At 40.0% G+C, this 21,368-nt stretch overlaps 1 protein-coding gene across 1 annotated transcript in view; it reads right to left on the bottom strand.

Annotated features, from left to right (window-relative positions):
• BBS9 (Bardet-Biedl syndrome 9) overlaps positions 1–21,368 on the bottom strand; it is a 470,178-nt gene that overhangs the window by 89,397 nt on the left and 359,413 nt on the right. Inside the window, exon 20 of the mRNA XM_028092268.1 lies at positions 16,089–16,271. Within this exon, the coding sequence (XP_027948069.1) occupies positions 16,089–16,271 (183 nt within the window). The remainder of the gene's footprint in view (positions 1–16,088; positions 16,272–21,368) is intronic.

Below are 21,368 nucleotides of genomic sequence, written 5' to 3'. Positions count from 1 at the left end.
ATCAAACTCTGGGCATGCCTTCATGAGAAAGGCACTAGAGAGCCAAGTTCACTCACTTTCTTCATCTCATGTTCTTCCTCTCTACCATTTGTTTACTGGTTCAGTAGGAATATAAAGTGAAAGCAAACTGAAATAAAATCTGAATAGCCAGACCTCTCTTCAAAGCAGAGCCAGTCCTTAGGGTCTGGTCTAGTTCACCACTGTACAGATAAGGAAACCAATGCTTAGAGAGTTTCATAATTTGCTTAAGGACATAGAGCTAGTTAAGTATTTGCTCAAAAAAAAAAAAAAGTATCTGAACCCCAGTCTGACACAATATTCTATTCAACTGATATACTACAGTTTGTACTTTCCAACTGTTAGCATTTAGGTTGCTTTCAGTATTTCATAATTATAAAAATAAACATGGTACCAAATGGATTTTAGTTTACTACTTTTAGTGCATTAACTTAGATTAGCAGTACCAAGTGTTAGATTTGTTTTGTGACTCCGCCTTTTCCTAGTGACCCACGACCCTCTGGAAAGCCTATAGCTTCAGAAATAGGTGGGTATGTCTATTTTACTTCATGTCTCTCAGCACTATTTATTATCAAGTTTGACTAAATCAATATAGGTGAGGTGTACCTAATAATTGTTTTCACTTGCATATATTCATCACTGGTATGATTAAAAATTTCTGTATTTACTGGTTTGAATTATAGGACATGTGAATGAATATATGTATAAATATATACATGTGTGGTGGTCTGGCAATCAATCTATCTATATCTTTTACCATCCATGCAGGAGAGATCAGGTTTCACTGTTACAGAACCCAAAAATATTTGAGGTTGCTTGCAAAAATGGGGGTGGTGAAAAATGGAAGGAGAATGCTTCCTTTTTTAATAAAACTATACAGTTGTTTGAGGAGAATCTGCAATTGTGTGGAACACTATGGAAATAAATGGGGTATCAAGCAATCCCTAGATACTTATATCCAACTATATGCTTAATTTAAGTTTTTAATTCTATAGGGATGTAGAAGAATCTGTCCTTACATTTATTAGAATACAAGACAAGTGGGCAGCCTCCGTGGTGCAGTCGGTTAAGCAACCGACTCTTGGTTTCGACTCAGGTCGTGACCTGATGATTGTGAGATTGAGCCCTGCTTTGGGCTCCATGCTCAGTGGAGTCTGCTTGAGATTCTCTCTCTCTCTCTCTCTCTCTCCCTCTGCCCTTCCCCCCCAACTCACGCACACACTCTCTCTAAAATAAATAAATAAATCTTAAAAAAAAGAATACAAGATAAGCACATTGACAATTTCAGAATATATAATGAGAGCTAAATTATGTCACAGCCCCAAGTGACATTCACAAGAGAGTGGAAGTCAGAATAAATAAGAAGGGAAAGAGAATTGATCTGCCTCTAAAAGAGGGTGGACAGAGGGGTAAACAGAGGACACTGTGTTAGGTGAAGAAAAAAACACTATTAGCCGTGGCCTGATGCAAAGAAGCTGTATACCCGTGGAAAGTCAGATTACCCAGAACGAAGTAGGAAAGCTGGGGAGTCACACAAGCTGATTTTGAGAAAGAAGATATGATGGTGCCCAGCAACTGGAAGTCCTGAGTGCCCGGCAGTGGAGTCCAAACTGAACCAGGAGCAAAGAAGAGCCACAGAAAGTATGCAAGCAGACATGTGACAGAGAGCAGTGGGCTGAGTCCAGCAGTGATGTACAGGGCATACAATGCAGAGACATGAGCAGAAAGGCTACTTCAAATACAACCACAGAAAGCCAGGCAGAATAACAAGGATGCAAGCCAAGGGGGTTTCTGAGAAACATTTCCAAATGAACCACAGCAGGCCAGAGTGACCGACGAAGACTGCAGCTCTGTGTGTGGCTACAGCACAGGGGAGCACTGGTTTTAGAGGAAAGAGACCCCAATTTCCACGTGTACCTTTCTAAAACAATGCAATGTCCCAGATGTCAAAGTCATCGCTTTGTAATTTGTGGATTCAAACTAAGCTGGGTAAAGGTATTTTAAGGAAATCAAATTAATATAAATATACTTCTGGGGCACCTGGGTGGCTCAGGTCATGATCTGAGGGACCTGGGATCGGGGCCCTGCGTCATCGGGCTCCCTCTTCAGCTGGGAGCCTGCTTCTCCCTCTCCCACTGCTGCTCATCCTGCTTGTGTTCTCTCTCTCTCTCTCTCTCAAATAAATAAATAAAATTTTTAAAAAAAAATACACTTTTAGCCAGGATCAAATCAGTGGGCATTATGAGGATGATGATGATCTTTATTTTCCTCACTGTGGTTGTGTGAATTCACTTATTTATTTATATTTAAACCACACCTTGCTTCACAAAGGTTTTGGGGTGGCATACAGTGAGAGTGAAGCTTCAATTAATCAATTCTTTGTTCATTTATTTAGTATCTCTATTCTTGAATGTATAAATAATATTAAATGTATCCATTAAAGTGCTGTTTCATATCTAATATACATTCTTTTTAAGATTTTATTTATTTATTGGAAAGAGACACAGCGAGAGAGGGAACACAAGTAGGGGGAGTGGGAGAGGGAGAAGCAGGCTTCCCGCCAAGCAGGAAGCCCAATGCGGGCCTCGATCCCAGGACTCTGGGATCATGACCTGAGCCGAAGGCAGATGCTTAACGACTGAGCCACCCAGGGGCCCCCGTATCTGATATACTTAAGAGAAGTTTAAAAAATTACACATCACCACTGGTATACTGTATTCTACTTGGCTGCTATTCTGATGTATTCCAATTTTTATTTTTTTATTATTTTTCTAATTGATTTATTGTTATGTAAATCACCATACATTACATCATTAGTTCTTGATGTAGTGTTCCATGATTCATTGTTTGCGCATAACACCCAGTGCTCCACGCAGAACGGGCCCTCTTTAATACCCATCACCAGGCTAACCTGTCCCCCCACCCCCCTCCCCTCTAGAAACCTCAGTTTGTTTTTCAGAGTCCATCGTCTCTCATGGTTCGTCTCCCCCTCCAACTTACTCCCCTTCATTCTTCCCCTCCTGCAATCTTCTTCTTCTTCTTTTTTCATAACATATCCTGCATTATTTGTTTCAGAAGTACAGATCTGTGATTCAACAGTCTTGCACAATTCATAGCGCTCACCATAGCACATACCCTCCCCAATGTCTATCACCCAGCCACCCCATCCCTCCCACCCCCCACCACTCCAGCAACCCTCAGTTTGTTTCCTGAGATTAAGAATTCCTCATATCAGCGAGGTCATATGATACATGTCTTTCTCTGATTGACTTATTTCACTCAGCATAACACCCTCCAGTTCCATCCACGTCGTTGCAAATGGCAAGATCTCATTCCTTTTGATGGCTGCGCACTATTCCATTGTGTATATATACCACTTCTTCTTTATCCATTAATCTGTCGATGGACATCTTGGCTCTTTCCACAGTTTGGCTACTGTGGACATTGCTGCTATAAATATTGGGGTGCACGTACCCCTTCGGATCCCTACATTTGTATCTTTGGGGTAAATACCCAGTAGTGCAATTGCTGGATCGTAGGGTAGCTCTATTTTCAACTGTTTGAGGAACCTCCATACTGTTTTCCAGAGTGGTTGCACCAGCTTGCATTCCCACCAACAGTGTAGGAGGGTTCCCCTTTCTCCGCATCCCCGCCAACATCTGTCGTTTCCTGACTTGTTAACTTTAGCCATTCTGACTGGTGTGAGGTGGTATCTCATTGAGGTTTTGATTTGGATTTCCCTGATGCTGAGCGATGTTGAGCACTTTTTCATGTGTCTGCTGGCCATTTGGATGTCTTCTTTGGAAAAATGTCTGTTCATGTCTTCTGCCCATTTCTTGATTGGATTATTTGTTCTTTGGGTGTTGAGTTTGATAAGTTCTTTATAGATTTTGGATACTAGCCCTTTATCTGATATGTCATTTGCAAATATTTTCTCCCATCCTGTCGGTTGTCTTTTGGTTTTGTGGACTGTTTCTTTTGCTGTGCAAAAGCTTTTTATCTTGATGAAATCCCAATAGTTCATTTTTGCCCTTGCTTCCCTTGCCTTTGGCAATGCTCCTAGGAACAAGTTGCTGCAGCTGAGGTCGAAGAGGTTGCTGCCTGTGTTCTCCTTTAGGATTTCGATGGACTCCTGTCTCACGTTTAGGTCTTTCAACCATTTGGAGTCTATTTTTGTGTGTGGTGTAAGGAAATGGTCCAGTTTCATTCTTCTGCATGTGGCTGTCCAATTTTCCCAACACCATTTGTGGAAGAGACTGTCTTTTTTCCATTGGACATTCTTTCGTGCTTTGTCAAAGATGAGTTGGCCATAGAGTTGAGGGTCCATTTCTGGGCTCTCGATTCTGTTCCATTGATCTATGTGTCTGTTCTTGTGCCAGTACCATACTGTCTTGATGATGACAGCTTTGTAATAGAGCTGGAAGTCTGGAATTGTGATGCCGCCAGCTTTGCTTTTCTTTTGCAATATTCCTCTGGCTATTCGGGGTCTCTTCTGGTTCCATACAAATTTTAGGAATATTTGTTCCATTTCTTTGAAAACAGTGGATGGTATTTTGATGGGGATTGCACTGAATGTGTAGATTGCTCTAGGTAGCATTGACATCTTCACAATGTTTGTTCTTCCAATCCATGAGCATGGAACGTTTTTCCATTTCTTTGTGTCTTCTTCAATTTCTTTCATGAGTATTTTATAGTTTTCTGAGTACAGATCCTTTGCCTCTTTGGTTAAATTTATTCCTAGGTATCTTATGATTTTGGGTGCAACTGTAAATGGGATCGACTCCTTGATTTGTCTCTCTTCTGTCTTGTTGTGGGTGTATAGGAATGCCACTGATTTCTGTGCATTGATTTTATATCCTGCCACTTGACTGAATTCCTGTATGAGTTCTAGCAGTTTTGGGGTGGAGTCTTTTGGGTTTTCCACATACAGTATCATATCATCTGCAAAGAGTGAGAGTTTGACTTCCTCTTTGCCAATTTGGATGCCTTTGATTTCTTTTTGTTGTCTGATGGCTGTGGCTAGGACTTCTAATACTATGTTGAATTGCAGTGGTGAGAGTGGACATCCCTGCCGCGTTCCTGACCTTAGGGGAAAAGCTCTCAGCTTTTCCCCATTGAGAATGATATTCGCTGTAGGTTTTTCATAGATGGCTTTTATGATATTGAAGTATGTGCCCTCTATCCCTATACTCTGAAGAGTTTTGATCAAGAAAGGATGCTGTACTTTGTCAAATGCTTTTTCTGCATCTATTGAGAGGATCATATGATTCTCGTTCTTTCTTTTGTTAACGTATTGTATCACGTTGATTGATCTGCGGATGTTGAACCAGCCTTGCAGCCCAGGGATAAATCCCACTTGGTCGTGGTGAATAATCCCTTTAATGTACTGTTGGATCCTATTGGCTAGTATTTTGGTGAGAATTTTTGCATCCATGTTCATCAAGGATATTGGTCTGTAATTCTCCTTTTTGATGGGGTCTTTGTCTGGTTTTGGGATCAAGGTAATGGTGGCCTCATAAAATGAGTTTGGAAGTGTTCCTTCCATTTCTATTTTTTGGAACAGTTTCAGGAGAATAGGTATTACTTCTTCTTTTAATGTCTGATAGAATTCCCCTGGGAAGCCATCTGGCCCTGGGCTTTTGTTTGTTGGGAGATTTTGGATGACTGCTTCCATTTCCTTAGTGGTTATAGGTCTGTTCAGGTTTTCTATTTCTTTCTGGTTCAATTTTGGTAGTTGATACATCTCTAGGAATGCACGCATTTCTTCCAGGTTATCTAATTTGCTGGCATAGAGTGGCTCATAATATGTTCTTAGAATTGTTTGTATTTCTTTGGTGTTGGTTGTGATCTCTCCTCTTTCATTCATGATTTTGTTGATGTGGGTCATTCCTCTTTTCTTTTTGATAAGTCTGGCCAGGAGTTTATCAATCTTGTTAATTCTTTCAAAGAACCAGCTCCTAGTTTCGTTGATCTGTTCTACTGTTCTTTTGGTTTCTATTTCATTGATTTCTGCTCTGATCTTTATTATTTCTCTTCTCCTGCTGGGGTTAGGCTTTATTTGCTCTTCTTTCTCCAGCTCCTTTAGGTGTAGGGTTAGGTTGTGTATTTGAGACCTTTCTTGTTTCTTGAGAAAGGCTTGTATTGCTATATACTTTCCTCTCAGGACTGCCTTTGCTGCATCCCAAAGATTTCGAACAGTTGTGTTTTCATTTTCATTTGTTTCCATGAATTTTTTAAATTCTTCTTTAATTTCCTGGTTGACCCATTCATTCTTTAGTAGGATGCCCTTTAGCCTCCATGCATTTGAGTTCTTTCCAACTTTCCTCTTGTGATTGAGTTCTAGTTTCAAAGCATTGTGGTCTGAAAATATGCAGGGAATGATCTCAATCTTTTGGTACCGGTTGAGACCTGATTTGTGACCTAGGATGTGATTAATTCTGGAGAATGTTCCATGGGCGCTAGAGAAGAATGTGTATTCCGTTGCTTTGGGATGGAATGTTCTGAATATGTCTGTGAAGTCCGTTTGGTCCAGTGTGTCATTTAAAGTCTTTATTTCCTTGTTGATCTTTTGCTTAGCTGATCTGTCCATTTCAGTGAGGGGGGTGTTAAAGTCCCCCACTATTATTGTATTGCTGTCAATGTGTTTCTTCACTTTTGTTATTAATTGCCTTATATAATTGGCTGCTCCCATGTTAGGGGCATAGATATTTACAATTGTTAGATCTTCTTGTTGGATAGAACCTTTAAGTAGGATATAGTGTCCTTCCTCATCTCTTATTACAGTCTTTGGTTTAAAATCTAGTTTGTCTGATATAAGGATTGCCACCCCAGCTTTCTTTTGGTGTCCATTAGCATGGTAAATGGTTTTCCACCCCCTCACTTTCAATCTGGGGGTGTCTTTGGGTCTAAAATGAGTGTCTTGCAGACAGCATATTGATGGGTCTTGTTTTTTAATCCAATCTGATAGCCTGTGTCTTTTGATTGGGGCTTTTAGCCCATTTACATTCAGGGTAACTATTGAAAGGTATGAATTTAGTGCCATTGTATTGCCTGTAAGGTGACTGTTACTGTATATTGTCTCTGTTCCTTTCTGATCTGTGCTGCTTTTAGTCTCTCTCTTTGCTTAGAGGACGCCTTTCAATATTTCTTGGAGGCCTGGTTTCATGTTTGCAAATTCCTTTAGTTTTTGTTTGTCCTGGAAGCTTTTTATCTCTCCTTCAATTTTCAATGAGAGCCTAGTTGGATATAGTATTCTTGGCTGCATATTTTTCTCGTTTAGTGCTCTGAAGATATCATTCCAGTCCTTTCTGGCCTGCCAGTTCTTTGTGGATAGGTCTGTCGCCAGTCTAATGTTTCTACCATTGTAGGTTACATATCTCTTCTCCCAAGCTGCTTTCAGGATTTTCTCTTTGTCTCTGAGACTCGTAAGTTTTACTTACTATTAGATGTCAGGTTGTTGACCTATTTTTATTGATTTTGAGACGGGTTCTATGTGCCTCCTGGATTTTGATGCCTATTTCCTTCCCCACATTAAGGAAGTTCTCTGCTATTATTTGCTCCAATATACATTCTGCCCCTCTCTCTTTCTTCTTCTTCTGGGATCCCAATTATTCTAATGTTGTTTCGTCTTATTGTATCGCTTATCTCTCGAATTCTGCCCTCGTGATGCTGTAGTTGTTTCTCTCTCTTTTTCTCAGCCTCTTTATTTTCCATCATTTGGTCTTCTATATCACTGATTCTCTCTTCTACCTCATTTATCCTAGCAGTTAGTGCCCCATTTTTTATTGCACCTCATTAATAGCCTTTTTGATTTTGACTTGGTTAGATTTTAGTTCTTTTATTTCTCCAGAAAGGGTTTCTCTAATAACTTCCACACTTTTTTCAAGCCCAGCTAGTATCTTTACAGTCATGATTCTGAACTCTAGGTCCGACATCGTACTTATGTCCGTATTGAGTAGGTCCCTGGCTGATGGTACTATCTCTTGTTCTTTTTGTTGAGGTGATTTTTTCGTCTTGTCATTTTGTCCAGAGGAGAATAGATGAATGAGAGAACAAAATGCCAACAGGTTAAGAACGTCCCCAGCAAATATACTCTATACAAATCAGAAAAGACCTGAAACCAGGGGAAAAGAAAGGGAAAGAAAGAAAAAAGAAAGAGAAATGAAAGAGAAAAGAAAGAAAAAAAAACCAAAAAGAAAAAGATTAAGAACAAAAACAGAACAATACAAAAAAACCCGAATATGCTCAAATATGATCAGGCTAGCGCATAGATCAGGGCCACAGACTACATTTTGGGCATATTTTGGTCTGTCAGAAAAAAGTGCCTCTTAAAATTTTAAAGGAAGAAAGACTTATATAAGTACAAAATAAGGGTTGATACAATGAAGGGATGGAAGATGACTGTAAAGATGATAATTATAAAAGATTTTATAAAAGGAATTGATACGATAAGAAATTTGAAAAAAGAAAGAAGAAAATTTTAAAAAAAAAGGGAGAGAATGTAATCAGGCAGGAGACTAGAACAAAGCCATACACTAGTGATTTAGGGTATATTTTGATCTGTTAGAAGAAACTGTATCTCAAAATTTTAAAGAGAGAACAACTTATATATACATATGCCAAAAATAAGGGTAACTACTATGAAGGGATAAAATATGACTCTAAAAATGAAAAATAATGTTTTTTTTAAAAAAAAGGGATTGATAAGATGTTGGTTGAAAAAGGGAAAAAGAGAAATTAAAAAAAACAGTTAAAAAATTAACTTTGAAAAACTAATGAATCCTGGTAAAAAAAAGCCATGAATTCTATGTGCAGTATTCCCCTAGCGCTGGAGTTCTCCCGTTCTCCTTGATCGGTAAACTTGGTCTTGGCTGGCTGTTCGTGCTGCTCTTCTGGGGGAGGGGCCTGTTGCCGTGGTTCCCAAATGTCTTTGCCGGAGGCGGAATTGCCCCGCCCTTGTCGGTCCCAGCTAAGCAAGCTGCTCAGGTTTACTCTCAGGAGTTTTTGTTCCCGGCAAGTTCTCGGTACAGCTTTGGAGGAGGACAGTGAAAATGGCGGCCTCCCAATCTCCGCCCCAGAGGAGGCAAGAACTCGGGGATCTGCTCCTCAGTGCACCCCCAGAGAAAAGCAGTCAGTCACTCCTGTGTCCCCGGTCTCTGGCCGCACTCCGTGCTCACCGGGCCTGTGACCAATCGTTTCTATCTCTGGCACCCGACCCCGTGTGGAGTCTCCAAACCCAGCAGATCCCTGCGGTGCGCTCCCGCGCCGCTCCTCCCGGGGGAGGGAGGGGAGTCTCCCCGGATCTGCCGCTTGTTGGGTCCCTGTTGGAGGAGCAGTGGCCCGACTGGGCCGCGGATCACAGTTTATGGCAACCCCGAGCTGAGAGCCCGCGCCTCGGCTCCGTCTCTGCAGCCGGCTTCCCTTCTCCGATACCCAGGAGCTCTGCCGCACTCAGGCACCCCCCGTCTTTCTGTGACCCCGAGGGTCCTGAGGCCACACTGTCCTGCGAGGGTTTCACCCCCCGCTTAGCCACTGGAGCGACGTCCCTCCGCGGAGCCGACTTCTAAAAGTTCCGATTTTGTGCTCCGCGGCTCTATCACTTGCCAGAAGCGACCGACGGAGGTCCCCTCCCCTGCCGTCTATCCTCCCGAATATCGCCTCAGATTCACTTCTCCACACGTCCTACCTTCCAGAAAGTGATCGCTTTCCTGTTCAGAGAGTTGTTGTTACTCTCCTCTTCGATCTCCTATTGAGTTCGTAGGTGTTCAGAATGGTTTGATCCCTATTCAGCTGAATTCCTGAGATCAGACGAAATCCAGGTCTCCTACTCCTCCACCATCTTGCTCCGCCCCGTATTCCAATTTTTAAAACAGCAAGCAAGTCATCAGAAGGCTCTGAGATATGTTATACTCAATACTGGTAAAGTAGAAAACCCTACCATTACAGAACAGCAGTTGCATGTATCTAGCAACAACACAGAGTATGTGGCCATTATGAACATGAAACTAATTCTTTCATGTTTATCTTGTTGGCTAAGATCAAGGGGATTACCAAAATATTTACTTTCTCCACTATGTTCCCATAGACAGTTTATAATTGTGATGATACTTTAACAGTCATAAAGGCCGACTTGATACTGACACCAGACTTCCTCCTTTTGTTTGCCTTTTAAGAAGAGGTCATTAATAACAGCAATGATTAGCCATCTCAGTCATCACTCAATCCAGACAGGAGGCACAATGGCCCTTATATCAAACCTGAGCTGTGACGTAGAAGCCTTCAAGCCCTGTAAGTGAGCCTTGATAAGTCTCTCCACACAATAGGATTTCCTATTATAAACATCTGTTTTCTCACATGAACCATGTTGAACATGTTAAAAATAAGTTTCTCCTTCCATATCAGTTTGTCAAAGGAATAATCAATCAAAAACTAAGGCTGAAGGTCCAAATCTCCTCCCCCAGCTGATGTAAGTTTCCACCTTAACTTTCTCGGGGGATTTGAAAGTTCAATACTAGGGAAGGTAACTGTTAAACTCTTAAAAGCACAATAAAGCTTTTCTTTTTCAAACAGTAGATAACATCTACTAAAGATACTAAATGCACTTTTAAAGAAAAGAAAAAGTAAGGCAAAATGCTACACAATGTGCCGATAATACTCCTTCTAATTCTAGGACTGTGTGTACTTAGGTCTCCAAACGGGCGCACTGTTGCTCTTTTCCTTAGAGATTCCCCTGGAGTCAGGTGGAACATAAATGAACATTTGGAGCAGAAGTCAGAGAAAGCCCATTTGGAAATAACAATATTGTTCCTCTTTGCTCTCTTGCCATCTCCTGGACTTTATGTGAAAGAATCTTAGACATCTAGCTGTTTGCTAAGAAAATGAGAAGCAGATCTGTACAGAGATCAGGAAAGGCAAAGAGGATTCATCCACATACCAACTGCAAGTGATAGTGACTACCTAGAATGCTATATTCAAAAGGATTCTGAGGTCATGTTGCTGACTCAACAGGAAAGAATTTGCAGTGATTATAACGTCTACCAAGATCATGTGAAGGGGGAGTAGCAGCACTTGCACCAGCTTATTTCCTCCCTTTTGTGTAGATGTATTCATCTCCCTGGAGAAAGCCTGGTTATTGCACATGTGACCAGGAAGATGATACCAGAATATCAGAAATAAGGGCTGCTAAAGCAAACACCATGGCATAACTTAATGTCAGTGTCCTACCCTTCTCTCATTAATTTGTTAATATGTGCTTGAGTTGTCAACCCAATTGACAAAACCCTTTCTCTTTTAATGACGGAGAGTACTATGCAACAGAAATTATTATGGTGAAGGAAATGTTCTATATCTGCACTTTCCAATGTGGTAGCCACTAATGGTAGCCACACGTGGCTACTGAGCAGTTGAAATATAGCTAGTGAAATCGAGGAACTGAAATTTTAATTTTATTTCACTTTAATTTATGCAAATTTCAACTTAAATAGCCACATTTGGCAAGTAGCTAACATATCAGACAGCCAATACGTTTATGGCTAAATGTGACTGGAATCTGTTTGCTTAAAATGTTGATGTAAATCCACAAAGGATGGGCTCCAACTCTGTTTTGTTTATTGAAATATGCTGAAAGCCTACAACACTGCCTGAAACATAGTAGATGCTTAATGAATACTCATTGAATGCATAAATCACTGGATAAGACTTCAAGTCAATCCTGAGGTATGTATAGTTTTGCAGCTTTTGGCTTTTATACAACATTATGAGAGGGAGATATATGTCCTATCACAATTAAACACTCTCTCAGACTCAAACCAGTAACCCAGCCCTCACTGACCTAAGTAAAGATAATATTTTCCACAGAGCTTCAAACAGATAAAGGGTCAGTAGATACATGTTTAAATTCTGCATTGCAAATACTCTGAAATCTCCTCAGCCCCTAACCTGAAAGTAAGAAAACAATTCATTTTAGAATTGACCCATCAGGTACTCTGAGAGAATACACTATTTGGGGCAACATTTCTCTATCATGACAGGAAGATGGCAGGGACAATATCATATTTATTATCAAATCCACTGATGGAACTGAGTTTAAGAGCTCTTTTTGGAGATGACAAAGAAAACACTTAATGTCTTTCTTAAAGTGAAGGGAAATACCCCTAAAAAAACCACATTTGGCATATGAACTTTCAGCACCTTGGAAAAGTCACGTGTAATATTCCACAATACCGGCATTTATTTGCCCCAAAACAGTTATGAGAAGTGGCAAAAACAGAAAATCATCACTAAAGAAACAGATCAAAGAAAACAATGATGAATTCTGTTCCAAATGAGATTGTATTTAAAAAAAAAAAAAACTGATAATATAGTGTGAAGCACATTCCTTTTCATTAGTAATAATAAATTCTAAATATTTTTGCTTTGTGAATCCAATGCCAGTAAGAAAATATTCCAGAGGGAACTAGGGCATTTTGCCTGCCTTTGTGACACATGCCATCTCAATAACAACGCAACAAACCATTATGCAGTGCTATTTGAAACATAAATAAAACCTCTTCTGAGTACTTTCTTCCTCCTCTCAATACTTGTGGGGACATCTGACCTTGAACTGAGAGTCTCTTCTGAAAATGTTGTCCACATGTCTGAAGTTCTCCCCCTCACACATGTACTCTGCCATCCACTTTCAACCAAACCATCTAAATTACATTCAGATTTTTGTGGTATCATAATAACTTCAATATGGGATATATTTTCAACATTCTGGTCAGAGACTCCTTTCTTCCCCGCCTCACCCTCCCTCCAAGTTATTTCAGGTTTGCATATTTCATTTTCACATCTCAGTGGGATACCCATCACATAACATTTATTTGTGAGGTCTAAAGGCATAATGTGGAGGATTGTGAACTAGCATGTCAAAACCACATACTGCATGCGTACGTCTTAAAGAATGAAAAAAGATTCCTTTTTTCCCCAGACATATAAGCTGTCTCAACAGTATAAGTCCAAAGTGAATATCACAACCTAATTAAAGATGAAGAGCATAACAAGCAGTATTAAAATGTCTTTCTTGATTCATTCTTCTCCAAGTTATGTTTTTATCAAATGTCCTGTCTCATTAATGACTTCGATAGACATAACGAGTATACACACCTTCTAATCTCACCACATTCAGAAGAAAGTTGAAAGAATTTTCCCCACCCTGCTTTGGGAGGTATGACAGCAGAGAACCCAGTGGTAGGGCAGAAAGCAGCTTTGAAAAGATGCCTCGTCCATTCACCTGCTTACAGGGATGAACATACTACATACTCCCAGCAGAATGAGGCTGTTTTTAAAGATCTCTAGATTTGGAACTACCACAGTCTCTCTGGGGACTCAATCCCTACATTTGAGAACCTTTATTTCAAGGAAGTTCTTCCTCTGGGTCTAATCACACTTCAGGAGCATGAGAGCTGTGCAGTCGCACAGGGCTCGACGTTCAGAAGGGCCCCACACTTGAATTAATGCTTTGCCGTCGCCATCTTGAAATTCTTAATAATGTTATCTTTGAACTTGTGTTTTGTAAGTGAAGTCCGATGGGACAGTGAAGTGTGTGTGAGAAGGGAAGACATGCCCAATATGCGTGGCCTTCTCCCTTTCTGCTCCATAAGCTTAGAATTCCACGGCCCCTGAATGAGTGGGAGTCAGGGAGACTCAAAGCAAGTACAAGGAAGGCGTGTTACATCTAGACTGATTAAGTGAGGCACTGACAGCCCTTCAAGGCTTTTCATTTGCACCAAAACTTGTTTTGAATGAAGAAAGAAACAGGAATGACTAAGGCAGTCCATTATACTCCTGTTACTTCCTTGTATTATCCAACTATTACACTGAAACCGGTAACAGAAGGAAGGGGAAATAGAGCAACACAGAGCTCCTTTTCCTTTCTCTCCTTCCTTACTCATCAGTAAGCTGAAGGTGGAAAGTGTTGGTAGATGTGTGCATATCAAGAAGTGAAATAAAAACAGTTAATTTTGTGCAGTGATTCACAAGTTCTTTAAGAACAAAATGCATAGGCATGTATGAGCTACAAAATACAAATTACATAATTTTGGTGATTCTGCATAGAGGGTCAATGCTCTTACATTTGTATTAAAACTGGCATTGCATACTAAAGATTGAGGGTAAAATTCATGCTAACAACTTAAATTTTTAATTTTTCTTCATTAAGAACATAAAATAGCAAATAAAGCACCATGATGAGAGAGAGATGGCAGAAAGTAAAAAGCTTTGTTTTAGTATCTGTTTTAACAACACTTTAGCACTTTTCTCTACTTTTTGAACAGCGGATCTACATTTTCATTTTGCACTGGGCCCTGTACGTTATATAGCTGGCCCTGCCCTGATCCTTCATGCTCCAGATTATATCTACTACCTTTGTTCTGCCAAGTCAGCTCTTAGTAGCTTTCACCCTTCTCTCCAGTCATTCACCCAACAAATATTGACTGTGCTATGGTCAGGCATTGTGCCAGATGCTGAGAAAATAAAAATGCGTAAGATATAATTCCACTCTATTCCATTATCTCATTTAATTCTTATTCAATATTGCATAGGTCCTATTATTGCTTCCAGCTTAGAGCTACAGAAGTAGAGATTTAGAACAGCTAGAAAACCTGATCAGAAGGCATCAAGTGGTGGAACCAGGAACTGAGGCCACCCACATCTTTCTGACTGCTAAATCTGAGTTCATAGTTATCATTCTTGCTAATACACTCCTAATTGTATTGTTTTCTATTACTACAATGTCCCTATTTCTAGCGTCTCAAAAATCAATTTTAGCAGTAATTTTATTTTCTCAATCTAGGAAAAAGGTGTACTCTAAATTTTTTTGCAATTTATTTATTAGTATTTTGTTTAGGACATAAAATATAGTTTGATTTTTTTTTTCATCTGACAATCCTTAGAAAATTACATTCAATTGACAAAGCCTGTGATTTTCAAAATCTTGTTCATGACTTTGTTTGTTAAAATACAGTGCATTGGTTAAAAACATATGCTTTGAAAGCAGCCAGACCTGGGCCCAAATCCTGGCTCTACCACCCACTAGTTTCCAAAAGGTACTTAACCCTCAAAGCCTAAATTTTTTCATATATAAAATGGGGATGTAAACAGTACCTTAACTACCTTACCTTTGGCCATGTTTAAGATTAAATGAGATAATCCTTGTGAAACACTTAAAATATCACCTAATGCCTACCTAGTAAGCACTCAAAAATGTTAGTTTTAGTAGTATTATTTTTAGTCCTATGTTCTCATAGCTGTGTTTAAAAATGGAGTTGAAATGATTTTTTTCTTGAAATGGTTTCCTCCAATACAGAAAATAAGTCCAGGGGTCTCTAATTTCCAAGAAGTATATTATTTCTTTGTATATAAAAGCATGCAAAAAGTTCCCCAAAAATGACACCTGGTAGTCATATAAACCTCTAAAATTCAAGGGCTCTAAGATGTTTTTTACTCATATAATCTTTCACCAAAAACTCCAAATATGAACCCTCATTTTGCCCTGTTTGGTTCTAAACTGCCTACTCAAAGGGTCAAGAGTAAAGGAGTTTATACACTATATACAAAGAACTATATAAATGTAACAAAATATTCCTGTCATTTAACAAGGCTATCTCAGCTCTCCCTAACCCTTGAAGTAACACTTAAATTTAAGAACATTGAGCAAATTAAAATGGCTGAACTGTTTTCTCTGGTGGAAAAGGAAAGGATTAGCTAATCTGAAGGTTTACTGCCATCGCTCAGGCAGTCAAATGACTATTTCCCTGGCTTCTAAGTGATTGAAGAGCACATAAAAAATAGACTGGATACCACATAAAAATGGACTATATACCTATTTTTAAAATAGCTCTAGAAAAAAAAAGGCCTTTATTTGACATTTTTATTATGGTTTAAAGAAAAGAAAAACAGGATCTCGGTTAAAAAAAAAAAAAAAAGCCTCCATCTGATACCTTAGAAAACATGATAGCCATGTGAGATCTTCCCCAAACCACACTCTTTTCAATAATGATGGCTGTTACCACTGCAGGCTTGTGGGTCCTTACCAATTCTTGAGTGTCCTGCTGCAGTGGCAGAAATGCTGCTTCCAGAATAGCAACCTGGTCAGGACTAAGCTTCTGCCACAGCCCAATCAGCAGAATCACCAGATGGGTGGCACTTCTCAGCTTGGTGAATGACTGGAACAGATTGTCTTGGTTTTCCTCTACTGCATCTGCTAGAGCGATTACCTGCAAAAATGACAAACTTCAGTTAGGGATAATTTCACAATTCTTGAGCCCTCAACAAATTACATTTGGCACACTCTTGTTTTTCTTTAAAACAAATTGATGAACTTTGTCTTCCACAAACACAAGCTATGTTGAGTAATAAAATAGTTATCATTCATCTGTTCACTTCCTTCTTCAAAAAAAAAAAAAATCCCTAAGGTAATTCCAAACCCATATGGCCAGGAGATGAAAATATCCATGAAATCAGCTTAATGGGGACATTGTTCGGTGTCTGCTTCACCATCAATTGACCTTCTACAATATATGATAATATAAGTAACCTCAAATACAGTTACAGTAGTCTTTATTACTAGCCACAGAGATTGATTAAAAATATCAAAATAACAGCATTTGCCACATAATTTAAAATAATGACTTCATTACACACTTCAGAAAGTAACTGTCCGCCTCTGATTATTATTCTTTACATGTTACAGGATGCTAGGATATCTAGTATTTCTTTATTATAACCAAAAAGTAGATAATGTTCAAACATTTGACCAATTGAGTAATGTCATTTTTAACATAAATGTCAGGCACTAGCCCACAGGGACCTGAAAGAAAAAAAAATGTTCAGGGTGTGTTAGCTTTACAATGCCAAATCTACTTAGGATAAAATTGGCAGGAGTAGAGTTGGCTTTTTTTTTTTTTTAATCCTCTTGAATAATCCTGTGGAAAAAAGAACTAAAGCAACAATTGGATGGAACATCCAAGACTGCCCATTGGTGTTTTATTTTAATGTCTTGGTGAATTTTGTGCTCATTAAAAGTAATGAACTGACTGGCCCAGAGGGTCAAGGCGTCTGACAGCCCCCAGAACAGGAAGAGTAAAAGCCAGGGCAATGTGAGCTCCTTTCTATCAGTCCCTGCCAGCTTGAGGAACTAGAGCTTAGATGACTTTCAGAACTCTAATGCACATGAACCATTTGGTGATATTTCATGCCTTATTGACACTGGCCCAAAGGGCTTGTTAAAAAAATCATCATTCAAACAAGTAAGAGTTTACAGCTGTGTGGTCTCCCAAATTCCATGTAGCAACAGGGGCTGTAGGGGGACAGTCCTCAGAATATCTGGGAGATGCTGGAAAAGACATACAGTTTCGGAAAAGACAAAGCGATTGAAGGTCCTTGCCTGACAATGCTGGGCAGACCAAGATTCTTTGCCATTTGGTTGAGGGGTTGCAGGAGATAGAAAAGACAATCACAATTCACATTCAGATCTCCAGGGAGCCCTGGGAGTTTGGACCAAGGTCAGCATTACAAAAAAGCGCATTGCTTACTATGTACCTAATACGGTGCTACTTCCTTTCCATAGGTGTTCAGAAAAGTACATGATATCTTATAGTCCATAAGGATCTTATAATTTGTTGGACAGGAAACATACATACACAACCAATTAGTGGAAAGAAACATTACTGAAATAATGTCCTAACTGTGCAGAACAGAAAATAAGTGTAAAAGAAGTTAGCAAAGGGACAGATTACTATCGGCCAGAGTTAATATCCCTGAGGCCTCTTTTACTCAAATGAGGCTTGGAACTCATCCCTTCCCTATTACTTCAAGAAGTCCCCTCTAAGAGACAGAGCCACTTTCCTTAAACCAAAACACCTGGAATCATCTGCTTCTTCCCCCACCCTCACCATGATTACAACTAACTCCTATTAAAGTCTACGTTTATATTTTTTTCTTCCTGTGAGTGTTACCAATTAAGCCTCATTGTGAGGACCATCACATAATGACACAGATGCTTTATTGTTGATAAGCCCAAATCACACAAAGATCAAGGTCATAAACACCTCCTAAGTGCCAGGTATATGCAAGAATTTGCAGGAAGCACTCTAGGAAATTCAATGGCGACAGATCTAATCTCTACCTTCAGAGAGTTTATAATGGAAAAAGGAAAAAACTTCAGAGGCAAATGTTGACATTGTAGGGAAGATCCTATGAATGATAAAGGAGAATGATATTAATATAATTGTTAGGTTAATAATAATCCCTGTAATTAAGTGAGCACAGACTACATGCCAAACATTCTGCTGTGCCATACAGGTATCAGTGCCTTCAATCCCCACACCTCCACCCACTTGGAATGATCTCTATTTTACAGATGAGGCCTCTGAGGCTCAGCAGATGTAAGGAATTTGTCCAGTACTGTTCACAGGGATGCAATGCCCATGCTTAGAAGGGCTCCGTGCTTGGTTTAATGCCCTGCTGTCTCTGTCTTGAAATTCTTCTTCTTCTTTTTTTTTTTTTTTAGAGAGAGCATGAGCAGGGGGAGGGGCAGAGGGAGAGAGAGAGGGAATTTAAGCAGGCTTGACACCCTGTGCAGAGCCCAACGTGGGCATGATCTCGTGACCCTGAGATCAAAACCTGAGCCGAAATCAAGAGTCGGACACTTAACCAACTGAGCCACCCAGGAGCCCCTCTGTCTTGAAATTCTAAATAATTTTATTTTTGAACTTGTGTTTTATAAGTGAAGTCAATGAAGGGATGATAGACATGCACATGAGGAGATAATGCTCATTAACTCATAGCATTAAATGTTCTTATATTTGCATTTAAAACTGGCATTGCACAATATAAGATTAATGGTTAAAATTCATGGTAACAATTTCAAATTTAAATTTCTCCTTACTTGGAATGGCATTAAATAGAAAATAAAAACACGATCAGAAGGTGTGAAAGAGAGACTACCGAAGAAAGAAAAAAGCTTTGTATTTTAGTAGTTATTTTAACAGCACTTTCTTCCGGCCTTTTAACAAGGGCCCTGCATTTTAATTATGCACTGGGAACTGCAAGTTAAGCACTCAGCCTGACCATCACCTAGCAAGTGACAGATCAGGATTCAAACCTCGGAGTCTCTCACTTCAAAGCCTGCATGCAACCTGAAGCACCTTCTAGGTTCAAAGAAAGGCCTTACTGATTCTGGAGCACTTTAGGAAAGAAAAGGTAGAGGAAGAAGCAGTGGTGTGCTGGAACCAACTTGTCCAGCTCCTACAGGCTCCAGAGAAAGGATGGGTCATTTGATTTTCAGTTTTGTATACCAGCTGTTAAACTCGGCTATTACTAAAAATTAAGCTACATAAACTTAAAATTAAATAAGTTACAACAAAACAAAGGTAATACTCAAAACTCGTTACTTCCTAATTAGTTTACTATCGTCTAGGCCATTGAGGTTATTTATGCTTATTGTATCTGTATGCTGGAAACACTGCAATGGTGGGTTATTGCCCATTTCTTCCCAACTTTGCATTCAGTGACCTCACACTGGCAGATTGAAATCAGCCACGGCAGAAGAATTTACAACATGAACATCAACAAATCCTCCCAACATCTCTCCTTCCCAGAGAACGAGTTGCTAAATATTTACCAGCATGCCACTGCGAGAGGTACCTGAAATTCATCCTCAAGAATAGATGCTGGGTAAGGGCGCTTTAAAAGTGCAGGAAACAACTGAACAAATGCATTAAAGCAGAAAAGTAGAGGCTGCTTGTTCAGGAAGGAGCAAATATTCCAGTTTGGGAACAGCATTTGATGGGATTAAAAAAAAGGTAATCTGGGCATCTATTGTAGAGGAAACAGAATGTCAAGGTGAAGGGCATGCACATAACACTATAGTACTGTGAGTGTGGGTGTTCCCTGTTGGAGGCTGCACTCAAAGCAACTATCGATCATAGTAAACATTTGGGCATTTGGTGGGACTTAAAGTAAGGCTGTTACGCACGTTCCTCACTATCAAGGGAAAATTCTTACTAAGTGTAACAGCATGTCAGTTCACAGATCCACCCAACTTGCTAAACACAGCTGTGGTGGAAGAATGACTTCTCAGAGAGACAGCAGCCCAAGCCACAGGATCTTTCCTGAGCAAGGCCCAAAATACATCAGTCTGGGAGAAGCATCATTTCTCTAAGTTTCGGTCTTGCTGGTTATATTTCTGTGCCATTGTGGAAAGTCTGCTATCCCCAAACGGTCACAGAAATTGGAAAGAAATGGGATAAACAAGTCCTTATGTAAATTACCCCCAAGGAAAATCTTCCTGACCTAATGGCCAGCATGAAATACTAAACAGATCTCCATGTTCTCAATTTGGTTTTACATATAACAGCCAAGTTTACTTTGTTCTCCATAAGAGCCAAATGAATTTAGCAGAATTAACAAAAAGGGCTGGAAAACGTAGACCCATCAAGATTTAGATCTGTCCCACTAAGGCCTAGAGGATCTCGCTGCTCACCTGGAACTGCAAAACGAGGCCAACCAGCTGCTAGGCCTTAAATCTGAAGGAGAGTGATTTTTCAGTGCTCATCACTGGCTGTGCAAGATGTGTGTTCCCTGGTGTTCAAAAGAACTACAGAAAGGGAGGGGTTTAGGAAACAATACATGCTAACGATTTCAAGCACGAATGTGTTGATGGCCTTTGTTTTGCTTTTTCGAATTGAAGGTTTCCAAATAAAGTGGAGACCCCAAAGGACATCTATGTCCAACTGCCGTATCAGTTGATGCCAAAGTAATGAGGCAGAGGCCCAGGGAGCTGCTTGCAGGAAAATGCTCAACTCATAAAGTGAGTGTGAAATTAATCCCAAATTCTTGCAGCTGCCAAGATCGGCTCTAAAATTGGTTACAGGAAAGCAGGAGCAGCAAAGCAGAGCAGACATGAATCATACTGTGTGAACACAGACACGTCCAATTCCTTCACCTAAACTCACCATCGAAGCTGCCTCCAAATCTCATGTGTGGCACACAGAACCCTATTACATTGCTGTTTAGCTGTCATTTACTGAGCGCTGACTGTGGGCCAGGCACTGTGCTAGTGCTGTTATATCCAGATTATCACTTGGTCCTCATGACTACCCTCTGAGATAGGAATTGTTGATCCCTGCAGCCCCCATTTCCAGATGAGGAAACAGAAGCTTAGTGCTCAGATGAGCTTAGCGCCCGTGGTCAGGAACTACAGCAGAGAAGTGCCAGGATTCCACTCCTGTCTCCTGATTCCCCACTGAGTGCTTTTTCTTCTGCAGTGGTACACAAATATATACAGTAGGCTCCTTAAAATAATCCAGTAG

This window comes from Eumetopias jubatus, unplaced genomic scaffold, assembly GCF_037043125.1.
Source record: "Eumetopias jubatus isolate StellerSeaLion01/CBP00866 unplaced genomic scaffold, mEumJub1_p1.0 scaffold_14, whole genome shotgun sequence".
In the NCBI taxonomy this organism is placed as follows: domain Eukaryota; kingdom Metazoa; phylum Chordata; class Mammalia; order Carnivora; family Otariidae; genus Eumetopias; species Eumetopias jubatus.
Note: the sequence above shows the minus strand (reverse complement) of the source record. Positions and strands in the feature narration are given on the sequence as shown.